Source organism: Macaca thibetana, chromosome 12, assembly GCF_024542745.1.
Source record: "Macaca thibetana thibetana isolate TM-01 chromosome 12, ASM2454274v1, whole genome shotgun sequence".
NCBI lineage: Eukaryota > Metazoa > Chordata > Mammalia > Primates > Cercopithecidae > Macaca > Macaca thibetana.
The window spans coordinates 26,656,769-26,669,445 of record NC_065589.1 but is presented as its reverse complement, the minus strand read 5'-3'; the positions used below and the strand labels follow the sequence as shown (position 1 = coordinate 26,669,445).

Below are 12,677 nucleotides of genomic sequence, written 5' to 3'. Positions count from 1 at the left end.
CATGCTCAGAAGAATCACATGTTCAAGCCATTCTCCTGCCTCAGCCTCCCAAGTAGCTGGCATTACAGGTGCCCGTCACCACGCCTGGCTAATTTTTTTTTAAATTTTTAATAGAGACGGGGTTCACCATGTTGGCCAGCCTGGTCTCAAACTCCTGACCTCAGGTGATCGGCCTGCCTCGGCCTCCCAAAGTGCTGGGATTACAGGTATGACCCACCGCACCTGGCCTCAGGTAGATTTTTATACGGCAAGAGCATGCTGTTATCATTGATGGAAGAAAGCCATGCTACAAAACTGAAATAATAACCAATGCTTTGGGCTCACACATTTTTCCAAAAGCATTCTGTAATGGGTTGAATAGTTTCCCCCCAAAAGATATGTCCAAGTCCTAATCCCCAGTAGCTATAATTATGACCTTATTTGAAAACAAGGGCTTTGCAGATGTAATTAAGTCAAGGATCTTGAGATGAAATCATCCTAGGTTTTAGGGCAGACTCTAAATCCAATCACTGGTGTCCTCATAAGAGAAAAGAGAGGGAGATTTTAGACACAGAGGAGAGACACATCAAAGATGAAGGGAGGCAAACAATGAGGCTGTGTGGCCACAAGCCAAGGGACACTGGGAGCCACCAGAAGCTGGAATCAGTGAAAAATGATTCTCCCCTAGACCCTTTGGAAGGACTGTGGCCCTGCTGAAACCTTGATTTCAGACTTATGGCTTCTAGAACTGTGAAAGAATAGATTTATCTTGTTTTAAAAGCCACCACGTTTATGGGAAATGGTGGTGGCAACCCCAGAAAACTGGTGATTACATACTCCAAGTATTTCTTTTAATTAATAACATGAAATTTTGAACCAAAAGCCACTCACTATTTTACAGACAAATGATCAATGATCTAGCCACACCAAAACAATCTATTTGCATCATTATCCTCTCCTCAATGCATACTGGTTTATTGTTGTTGTTGTTGTGTGATCACTATTTACCCTGTTTTAGAAATGTGGTCAGTGTAGGGGAGAGTGGCATACAGAACCTCAAACCTTATATGGACGGTTGATATTGTGACTCTTAGATGACTCATTCCTAAAATTGGGGAAAACGTGAGAAAACAGTGAGTAGATGATTCAAATATTTGGGACTGAAGCCTGGGTTAGGATCAAGGCTGTGTTAGAATCAGGCCATGTGTCCTTTCTCCAGGCCCAGACTTGTTCTTCCTTCCACAAAAATTGCTTCCATAAAAATTGCTCCTTCCATAAAAATTGCTCACTCAAAATTATTCACTGCTAAGACAGCTCTGGACAGAAGAGTTAGACAAAAGGTCAGGATTCACATTTCCTGGGTCTTCAGCCTCCTTCCGGGCACTACAGCCAGCCTCACTGCTCTGTATTCCACGTCGGGTCAAACAGAACGTCAGCTCACACAAGTCCATGGGCAGAGGACAATCAAGCCTGGAACAGCCCTTCAAGATCATGATTAAAGTCTCGTCTCCTTATTCTACAAAAGAAGAAACTAAGGTTCAAGGAAGTTAGGAGACTTCCCCAGGATCTCACAGCTGGTTAAGAGCTGGGATGAGGACTCTGGTCTCCTAATTCCCACTAGGCTTGGTTCACAGAGCAAGTATGCATCATGTTTAAGAAAACTAAACACAGGTTCAGTGTAAAGGTCACCACTGCAGGTGAGAGCAGGATGCGGCTATGGAGAAATATGTGCGTCACTCAACTCTATTTAACGTTTTCTTTCTTAAGGTGAGTGCTAGGGTAGCTAGCTATGGGTATTAGCTTTATTATTCTTCACAATATTTTGCTTTAAATACCATTTAAAATTTTTACACATAGAAAGCAATTAATAAACAAAGATTCATTGTAATTATTACTAATCAAAAACTATGGGCCAGATGCGGTGGCTCAGGCCTGTAATCCCAGCACTTTGGGAGGCCGAAGCGGGAGGACCACGAGGTCAGGAGTTCGAGACCAGCCTGGCCAACATGGTGAAACCCCGTGTCTACTACAAATACAAAAAATAGCTGGGCATGGTGGGGTGCACCTGTAATCCTAGGTACTCAGGAGGCTGAGGCAGGAGAATTACTTGAATCCAGGAGGCAGAGGTTGCAATGAGCTGAGATCATGCTATTGCACTCCAGCCTGGGCAACATAGTAAGACTTCGTCTCGAGAGAGAGAAAAAAAAAGGATTTACTCAGTTCTTATTCCATGTAGACCACTGTGCTGGGCACCACAGAGGATACTAAGGTAAGATTCAGCCTCTCCAATTTCACTGGAACTATACCACCCACCTTATAACGTAATACTAGGCAAAATGCAGTAAGTGACCTGAGGGGTAAAAAGAAAGAAACGAGATACCATAACTTCTTGGGGAGAATTTCTAAGACTTCATCAAAAAGGTGGCAACTGAAAAGGTAGTCTTTAAAATCTGAGCAGAGTTTTAAAAAGTAAAGAAAACAAAAAGGTGTCTCTGCTAACAATTATGGCATTGGCAATGGCACCAGGAAGAAAACCTGCATGATGAGGTTGATCAGGTTTACAGACAAAAAGACTAGAGAAAGCAAAATCAGAGAAGCCAGGGCAGCAGAAAATGTAAAAGAAAGGATGAATAGTCTGCACAGAGGTATTCCATGTACACTGAGAAAAGAACATCCAATTTCTTTCTCTTTGAAGAGAGCACTTTTCATGTAATTATACCAGAGGCAGAAACCAGATTTCAGTGCCTGGCAAACAGTAGAAGCCCAATAACTACTCACTTAATAAATGGATGCTACCCAAATGGATGCAATCCTTCAGTCCCATCTTGAGCATCAGCATTTAGAGCTGTGCTTCTCAAAGGGTGTTCCTAGACCACCTTCAGCAAAACTACCTGGTATATTTACCGAAATGCAGAATTCCAGGCTCCATCCCAGACCCAGTGAGTCACAATCTTTAGGGATGGGTCCCAAAAGTTTCATTTTAAACAAATTTACCAGGTGATTCTAAGTGGGGGGAAAATACAAAGGTGAAGAAGCAGGTGGGGGTACAGTTTACTATTCTTTAAAGACGTTTGTGCATTATACAGTGAACAGCAGAGAACAGGAATTGAAGGGCAGGACTACAGCAGGACAAATTTTTAGTTGAGTGAAGCCTCAGCAGATTTCTAGAGAAAGGGGAAAGAAAGAATAGAAAGAAAAGAAAAGAAAAGAAAAGAAAAGAAAAGAAAGAAAGAAAGAAAGAAAGAAAGAAAGAGGAAGGAAGGAAGGAAGGAAGGAAGGAAGGAAGGAAGGAAGGAAGGAAGGAAGGAAGGAAGGAAGGAAGGAAGGAAGGAAGGAAGGAAGGAAGGAAAGAAAAAGAAAGAAAGAAAGAAAGAAAGAAAGAAAGAAAGAAAGAAAGAAAGAGAGAGAGAGAAAGAAAGAAGGAAGGAAGGAAGGAAGGAAAAGAAGGAAGGAAGGAAAGAAAGAAAGAAAGAAGGAAGGAAGGAAGGAAGGAAGGAAGGAAGGAAGGAAGGAAGGAAGGAAGGAAGGAAGGAAGGAAGGAAGGAAGGAAGGAAGGAAGGAAGGAAGGAAGGAAGGAAGGAAGGAAGGAAGAAAACTAGTGGGCCAGAAAGAAATACAGATGAAAATCAGAGAAAGCACAGGCATTCCCCCCGCAGGGACATGGTTCCAGAAAAAGCAAAAGGACCAATGTCATCAGTGGTATTGTCAGTCTGGCAAATGAGCTGGGACCAACCGTGGTTTTTCCTGAATGAACAAGAGTCCCTGGTGCATTTTGGAAAAGGACTGGAGGTGATCATGCACACAGGTGACAAATGTCTTCCCTGACCTCACCTCTTCCATGCACTATTGCCTTAGGGAGCGAAAACATGGAAACCATTCTTTCAATCAGTAAAGGATTTGGTTTGGGAACAAAAGATGTCTGAACAAAACTTTTTTTATAGATGGAAAAAAATCGACATGAAGAATGATGTTCTTAATAAAATAATAATTCGGACCATCTGCCCACAGGATTTCACCACATCAAGATTTCAAACCAGTCATTTTTGTATATAGCACGCCAGCTTCTCAAAAAGTTAGATATACTGTATTTGCCCAAGGGAGCTGAAAACACACATCTACACAGAAATCTGTATGTATATGAATGTTCACAGCAGCACTCATAATAGCCCAAAAGTAGAAACAATCAAAATGTCTATCCACTAATGAATGGATAAACAAACTGTGATAGAGCCATACAATGAAATCTTCAGCCATAAAAAGGAATGAAGTGCTGATACATGCTAAAGCACAATGAACCTTGACACCATTCTGTGAAGTGAAATAAGCCAGATACCTAAGGCCACATATTGCATAATTCCATTTATACAAAATGTCCAGAACAGACAAATCCATAGAGTCAAAAAGTAGACTAGTGGTTGCCTCAGTGGCGGCAGGAAGAGAGGGAAGAGTGACTGCAAAAGGGTATGGTGTTTCTTTTTGGGGGTGATGAAACCTGCTGGAATTAGATAGTGCTCATGCCTGTAATCCTATGACTATGGGATGCCAAGGCGGGTGCATCACGAGGTCACGAGTTCAAGACCATCCTGGCCAGCATAGTGAAACCTCATCTCTACTAAAAATACAAATAAAAAGTAGCCAGGCATGGTGGCGGGCACCTGTAGTCCCAGCTACTCAGGAGGCTGAGGCAGGAGAATGGCGTCAACCTGGGAGGCGGAGCTTGCAGTGAGCCGAGGTCGCGCCACTGTACTCCAGCCTGGGCAACAGAGCGAGACTCCGTCTCAAAAAAAAAAAAAAGATAGTGGTTATGGTTGCTCAACTTTGTGAATATACTAAAAACTACTGAATTGCATACTTTAAAAAATTTTTAAATCAACTAAAAAAAGTTTTCAGATCCAATCTTCAGATGCCTTGTGTAGGAAAGAACCTACAGGTACCCATATACACACATGCCACTGTTCCACGTATCCATTAATAAGCTGTTCTTCCCAAATATTCTTATATGGAAATGACGCCAGCATGACACTAAACCACATGAGACCAGTCCACTCCTACCCACATGCTCAGAATAACAATGATAATTAATTACTACAATTTATTGAGTGTTAACCATGTGTCACACTCTCTACTAAGCACTTTATATGTATTATCTCCTTTGGTCTCTCACAGCAACCCTTTGAAGTATGTACCATTATCATCCCCATTTTACAGATGAGGAAATTGAGGCACAAATAATTTTAATAACTTGTGCCAGGTCACCCAGTTGGGTGAGCAGACTCCTTCCAGGCAACCTGATTCACAAGCACTATGCTATTCCGCTCCAATTGACCCTGGGGCTTCTTAAAATCACATGCAAAATTCACTGACTTGTACTCACTAGACAGAAGCCAAGACAGGAGAGGGTCTAGATCTTAAAACCACCAGAACTATTAACTGAAACAGCAATCCTGGACAGAAAACTGGAAATACTCAGGCCTCTGAGGATGAAACTAAGCTCAAACCTGTATTTCATGTTACTAAGAGCCCTGACAAGTTCAGCATATAACCTAAGCATAAAGTTCTAGATTGTAGTTGCCCACTACCTATTAGATTAGAGATAGATTATTCCATTTCTCCCTACCCACAATAATCTAAAAATCTAAGTGGGAGTGCCATCGACAGAGCAATCAAAAACGCCGTGTATTGTGTGTATGACTTTATATATATAATATACACGAGTTACATGTTTATATACATGTGTGCTCACCAAACAGCAAGGAGTAGATGGTAATTTCTAAGTCCTACATCCTACAAGAGGAAGATGGATAAGGGCAAAGTAATCAAAGAAGATTGCTTGAGAAGGCCTTGAAAACAGCTTTTGGTAAGGAGGAGCAAGGATAAAGGTCACCACTTGAGGGAGGGTTGGAGCGAATGAGTGGATTATTCCCACGGCCGCAAGGAGTGTACACTGTTTAATGTACTGGAAAATCACAGTGGACAGGCAGGAAGGGGTTATGTAAGATCTCCAAAGTCAAGGGGGTGTTTGGACTTGATAGAGTAAGAAAGGTAAATTATCCCTTAGAAAAAGTTGTGCAAGCTGTATTACGTGACTTGCATACTTCAAAAGAAAGAAACCCTGGCTTCGGTATAGGCTTACTCAACCCTGGGGTTCCACCTGAAATACTGTTTCCTAATTCCATTTTAAATACTCTGTTTCTGTCATGTCTACCCCTGAGGCATGACCTAGTCCAGCCTCGATTTCAGCAAACTCGAGATAGAAAATCATTGCTTAAAATCACAGCCCTGAACAAAACTGGGCCGGTATGGTCTCTTCACAAAGCCTCTTAGCTTATTGCTAATGAGTATTACATTTCCTCACACTTCATAGCCTAACCTGTAATGAATCAACATCCTAGTGAATAGGCTGCCCCTTGATGAAACATGCGTTTTTTTCATGTGAAAAATATTTCCTCATACTCAGTCACTGGAATCGTCTTCTCTGGGTTAATAAAATTGAATGAGAAATAGACAACTTTTTTTGCTGAATGACACAGAAATCCACAGCCGCCCGTTTCACTGTAATATACCGATCAAATACCCAGTCACAGCTGTATTTTATCAGACGCCTATGGAAACTTCTGATCAACTTCTCTCCCTTACTTCCCTGCCCAGGCAGGACACCCGAATTCTTGGCACTTTGTACAGACATCCAGCTGGGTCTCAGGTGTCTCCGAAGATTTGTGCTTTTCGGCAAAAATCTTACCCAAGAATTAAACGCAAAACATCCTATAAGGAACCAAGGGGCTGAGATGGCGCCTCCGCGTGCCCTTCCAGCAAGCCCACCTCCCCAACTCACACAAGCACACAGGTGTCCACACTCCCGGCGCCCGGCCTGGGCCCAGGTAAGCCCAGATCCCGGCCCGGGCGGTGCACCCACCTGACCAGGGGCTCCTTCTCAGGCAGGGCGCGCTCCTCCAGGCACTTGCACCGGCAGCAGCAGCACACGGTCCTCAGCCAGTCCCTCAGCCCCATGGAGAGCGAAGGGCCCCACCGGCGCCGAGAGCCTGGGGGCCTGTCGCCGCAGCGAGCGATCGAGGCTGGGGCGCGGCCACGGGGCCGGCGTCCAGGTGCGGGGACAGCGGCAGCCCGAGCGTCGCGGGCTGGTCCGCGCGCATCACGCCGCGGCCGGGGACGCGGGCGAGGGCTGCAGGCCGCGCGCCCTCCTCTACTTGCGTTTTGTTTGGGGCGTGAGTTTTCTTGGGGCTTTTTTCCCTCTCTTTTAATTCCTCGAGCGCAATTTGGGGCGCATGCGTCCCCGAGACGCCCCGCTGCCGCCCTCTAAGGGGGAAGCGGGGACTCCAGCCAGTCCTCAAAATCCCAGGGCACCGAAGACTGGCAGCCAGGCTGGGGGAGGGCGGAGAGGGGAAAGCCCTAGAGCCACAGAGCACGAGGTTGGGCTGAATCTATTCATACCTTTTATTGGCTTCACTGCGCGAGGAAATTAAAGTTCCTTATCCACCCCCACACGCCTTCAAAGCAGAGTTTTGGGCATGTTTTTGATGTCAGCTCCACACAGAGTAAAAGTTACCAAAAGAGCATGGATTGATGCATCTAGACGTAGGGGTTTTTTTTTTGTTGTCGTTTTTTTTTTTTAAGTAATATATTTACAATGATTTGAAAAATTGTTTTCAAACCTCCTAGTCCTTAAGTAGCCCCTATTTGTGAAGCAACCACTTGTGAGTTTCCGGAGTTATTTATTTATATGCAGTTGTATTTATTTGTGCTTGTACAGACTTGTTAATATATGTACCTGTCCTCCTCCCTTTGACCCAGACAGCGGCAAACTCCACACATTTCTGCACCTGGCTTGTTTGACTCATTGTATCATGGAGGCTGTCCCATGTCAGCGCGTGGATATCCTCCTCTCATTTTAACCGTTTCATGCTAAGCAGTTTTAAGGATGCCCACATGTTACTTACTCAGACCCCTATCGATAGACATATGGGTGGATTCCAGCCTTTTGTTATTAAGATAATGCTGCAGTGAACATTCTTGAACCAACGTATTTGAACACATCTGCAAGAATATCTATTGGATAGGCCGGGCGCGGTGGCTCACCCCTGTAATCCCAGCACTTTGGGAGGCCGAGGGGGGCGGATCAAGAGGTCAGGAGATCGAGACCATCCTGGCCAACATGGTGAAACCCCATCTTTACTAAAGCTACAAAAATTAACCGGGCGTGGTGGCACGCTCCTGTAGTCCCAGCTACTCAGGAGGCTGAGGCAGGAGAATTGCTTGAACCCGGGAGGCGGAGGTTGCAGTGAGCCGAGATCACACCACTGCACTCCAGCCTGGGTGACAGAGCAAGACTCCGTCTCAAAAAAAAAAAAAAAAAAATTAAATTAAAAACAAAAAATATCTATTGGATAAATTTTGGCAGTTGAATTGCTGGGTCATTGGTCTGGGGCCTTTTTAATTTTGATGGATCTTGCCAAATTGCTCCCCAAAGAAATAATCCGAATTTGCACTCTGACCAGCAACATATGAAAGTATCTACTTCCCTATACCCTCGCCAAATACAAGGTTCAATCTAAAGTGTTGTCTTTTCCAGTCTGATTTATTCAACAAATATTTATGGAGCATCTCATGTGTTATGTGCCGGGCATTTTCTAAGAGCTGGGAATACAGCAGTGAATGAAACAAATACGAATCTTTACTCTCATGGAGCAAACGTTCTAGTGGGAAGTCAGACAAAGCATTATTCAGTATGTTAGGAGCCGATATGTACTATGGAGAAAAATAAGGCGAGGAAGGGAATAAGAAGTGCCAGGGAGAGCGGGGTGTGTGTATGTGTGTGTGTGTGCGCGCGCGCATGTGCGTGCGTGCGTGTGCGCGCGTGCGTGTGTGTGCGCGCATGCGTGTGTGTGTTGCGTGGAGCGGAGTGGTGCCTGCACTTTTAAATGAGGTGGTCAGGGAAGGCCTCGCGGAGACTGTGACATGTAAGAAAAACTTGAAGGAGGTGAGCAAGCTAGCCATGATACTGCCAGGAAGAGTATTTCAGGCAGAGTGAACGCTATGGGCAAAACCCTAGAGGAGGGAGAATGAACTATAGGGTACCTGCGAGAGAGTATGAACTCCAGGGGCCCTAGAGAGAAGGGGGCCATGGAAGGGGAAGAGTTATAGGAGGTAGTGGAACATGGGACGTTGTAGGACATTGATTGCAAGGACTCTGGATTTTGCTCCACATGAGCTGAGCAAATCTTCAGAGGTTTTTGAGTAGAGGGAACGATATGGTCTGACTAAGATGGTAATAGGATCCACTGGCTGCTGTCTTGAGAAAAATCTAGGTGTCAAGGGAGATGTATATGGAGGCCCTTCTAATGGTCCAGGTGACAGATGACAGTGGTTTAGACCAGGGTGGTGGGTGGTAACAGTCTAGGTGATAAGGAATGGCTGGACCCTGGATGGAATTTGAAGGTAGAGCCAACAGAATATGCTGAAGGATTGTAAGTAGGGTGTGAAAAAAAAAAGAAAAAAAGAAAAAAGTGAGTCCCAAGTTTTGGATTTATAAACTTGCAGGCTGAATCTCCACTGGCTGAGATAGAGGAGTGTGGGAGGAACCGGTTTGGAGGGTGAGGAGGAGGAGCAAGAGCTTATGAAAGTGTCAGTCCTCATGGGCGGTGAATTATTTTTAAAAGTGTCTTACTACACACAGGTTCGTCCTGTTCCAGCTACAGTGTGAGGGTGAAGGGACTTATCTAGTACATATTCATTGAGAGGCTACTAAGGGATAAGTAAAAATAACAGAAGGTCCCTGCAGCCTCTGGCTTAGCTGAGGAGACAGGATATGGACCCATCATGAAACATTAACAGGATGTGACGGAGAACCAGCTGTCACCAGACAGCACAGGACTGTGTTGTCATGCCCACACCATGTCGCTTACCACTTGCACCTGGTGCCAGGATGAAGGCTGAGTGTGGTTTTAGAAAGCACACTTCCTACTGGCTGGAAAATCCCCTGGTAAAAATGACTGTATTCTGAAATTAGATTTTGGATTTTGAGATAATCCACCTAGGTTCAAGTAGAAAGTGAGTAAAGGAGGGTCCCAAAATGTGAACTCAGCTAGCAAGAAAATGAAATCTAGGGACAGACAACTACTAGTAACTATTGGAGTTGGATTTGCTGAGAATGGAGAAATTGGAGCATTCAGCTCCTGGAAAATATAGGTGCTGTGCCCCATTACTAACTTTGATTTTTAAACATGTCACTTATTTTTCTGAACCTCAGTTTTCTAATCTGTGAAATACAGGTGACAAGTCTTACCCTATTCAACACAGTTGTCAGACTCAAATGACACAGTTTTAAAACCTTTATAAAACGCTGAAGAAATATCAGAATTCAATATTATTAAACAAATTCAAATAATATAGGCTCGTTGGGGGAAATGTCTGCTCCAGCACTACTTGGCTTGCATATGACATTTGTACCTCTGCAATATACAGACACCTTTTATGTGGTTTGTTTCAGACAGGGTATTTGTAGAAAGCCATATTGATAGAAAGCCACAAAACTACATCTATTTAACAAACTTGATCAAGAGGTTAATGTCCTGCCTTGCTAAGGATTATGTGGAATGTTTGCCAACTCTAACAGTTACTAACATTTTTAAAATTAATTTTAAGTTCTAAAACTTCTAAATGAAATAGTGTTCTAAAAAATTGGAATATTACAGTTCAGATTTCCTCTGTTGACTGTCCACAACGCTAATCTCTTTTCTACCTCCTCCCCCCACATTCCCCAGGGTAATCATTATTATCAATATGGTACAAACCTTTTTCTGGACACATAAACACGTATGTGTACTTGTGATGTAGCATCATTGTGTGTGCTGTTATTATCGGTAGTGAGTTTTATTTTGTTTATCTAAAAGGCATGCATGCATCTATTTGCAAGCTTTTTCTACTTAATAATATGTCTTGGAAAGCAACGCTTGTTAGTATACATAATACTACCTCATTCTTACTAACTGATATGAGTATTCTGTTTATTAGGTTTTAAGGGATTTTTAGATCAGTATTTTTCTTAGCATTCATCTTCCCAGAATTTTAGTGCCTTCACAGTTTCCTTGTTGATAAATTACAACTTTGATAGGAATGAAAACATGACCAAACTGTCCAGTTTCACATTCAAATGTGGTAGCTGAGATCACATTCTGACAATCCCATTTCCTATTTCAGATATCATTCACAGGGGAGCAGCAAGCTTCCCCTTTTTTAGAATGGTGCTAGATGGTTCCTACTGCCTGAGTTGAAGCCAACACCGCCAACCACAGGCAGCAGCATCTGACTTTTACCAAGAGCCCCCTTGGCACCTGCTGTCCGGGGAGTAGGCAGTCCCCTGACATCAGTGACTCATAGACCCATTATCTGCTTGTTTCCAAGGCAGACCTGCTGGCTCCTATTTTCAGATTTCCCCATAGCAGGGGAAACTCTAGAGTCTGGTTTGAAAACAACTAGTAGAATTTGCAGGCCCCTCTCTTTAAGAATTTTTTGACGACTTCTGGGAGTTAGAGGAAAAGGCATAGGCAGGGAGGAAGAAGTAGAAATTCAAAACATTTAAGCTCCGCCCAGGCACGGGGGCTCATGCCTTTATAATCCCAGCAGTTTGGGAGGCCAATGTGGGTGAATCACCTGAGGTCAGGAGTTTGAGACCAGCCTGGCCAATATGGTGAGACCTCGTCTCTACTAAAAATATTTTTTTAAAAATTAGCCAGGAGTGGTGGCACATGCCTGTAATCCCAGCTGCTCGGGAGGTTGAGGCAGGAGAATCACTTGAACCCAGGAGGCAGAGGCTGCAGTGAGCTAAGATCACACCACTGCACTCCAGCCTGGTCGACAGAGTGATACTCCACCTCAAAAAAAAATTAAAAAAATTAAGCTCCTATGGCACATCATTAACACATTTCACCAAAAAGTTGTGCTTAGACAACATAGCAAGAGCTGGTATCATTCAGTTATTCGTTCTACAAAAATTTATTAAGCCAGGCACTGGGAATACAATGGTGAACTAGAATGTGGGGTCCATTCATGGAGTAAGGGACTTTCTTTTGTTCTTTGCAATATCCCCAACATCTAGAACAGTGCAGACCTTGCCATACAACAACATCTAGAACAATGCATGCACATAGTGCACACTTAACAAATGTGCTGAATAAACGCAGGAAAACAGAAAAAGATATTTAGTGTTGACATGGAAGGTTATGTTTAATTCTGAGGAGTCTATTTATGCGCTCCCCAAATCCAGCAGAAAAAAACTAACAAGCACTTTCTTCCTTAGAGAAAAAAGAGAGCTTCTGAAACAAAACAGTATTCTGAGCCAAGCATCATCACTCACCCCAAGTGATCCAAGATAGAGAAGCAACATGCCTCACCTCTCCACAGAAGTCACATTAGGGAGTGACATGACTAACATCACCAAAGTAAAATCCAGCCACGGGTCCTTAAAGAGTCTCTTGTTTCTGCCTCTGTAGTATCCCTCACTCTGCCTTTTGGTAACAGCGTTTTGTTTTCCTTTGAAGAACACGCCCCCAATTCCATAGGTTGGCTATAAGAATGAAGGTACCCTCCATCCCTCACCCCTAACCCTCAACAAGAAATGGACATGTGACCAAGACATTGACATGTGACCAAGATGAGCCAATCACTTTTTCTATAATTTGCAT

The 12,677-nt window shown here is 43.7% G+C and overlaps 1 protein-coding gene across 2 annotated transcripts in view; it reads right to left on the bottom strand.

The window, feature by feature from the left end:
• Positions 1–12,677, bottom strand: part of MREG (melanoregulin) — an 88,557-nt gene that overhangs the window by 66,556 nt on the left and 9,324 nt on the right. Inside the window, exon 1 of one of the 2 annotated variants that reach the window (XM_050751309.1) lies at positions 6,893–7,403. The exons of the other annotated variant lie outside the window; for it this stretch is intronic. Coding sequence (XP_050607266.1) covers positions 6,893–6,987 — 95 coding nt within the window. The 5' untranslated portion in view covers positions 6,988–7,403. Of the gene's footprint in view, positions 1–6,892; positions 7,404–12,677 lie in introns of those variants that run through there. 2 annotated transcript variants of the gene reach the window in all.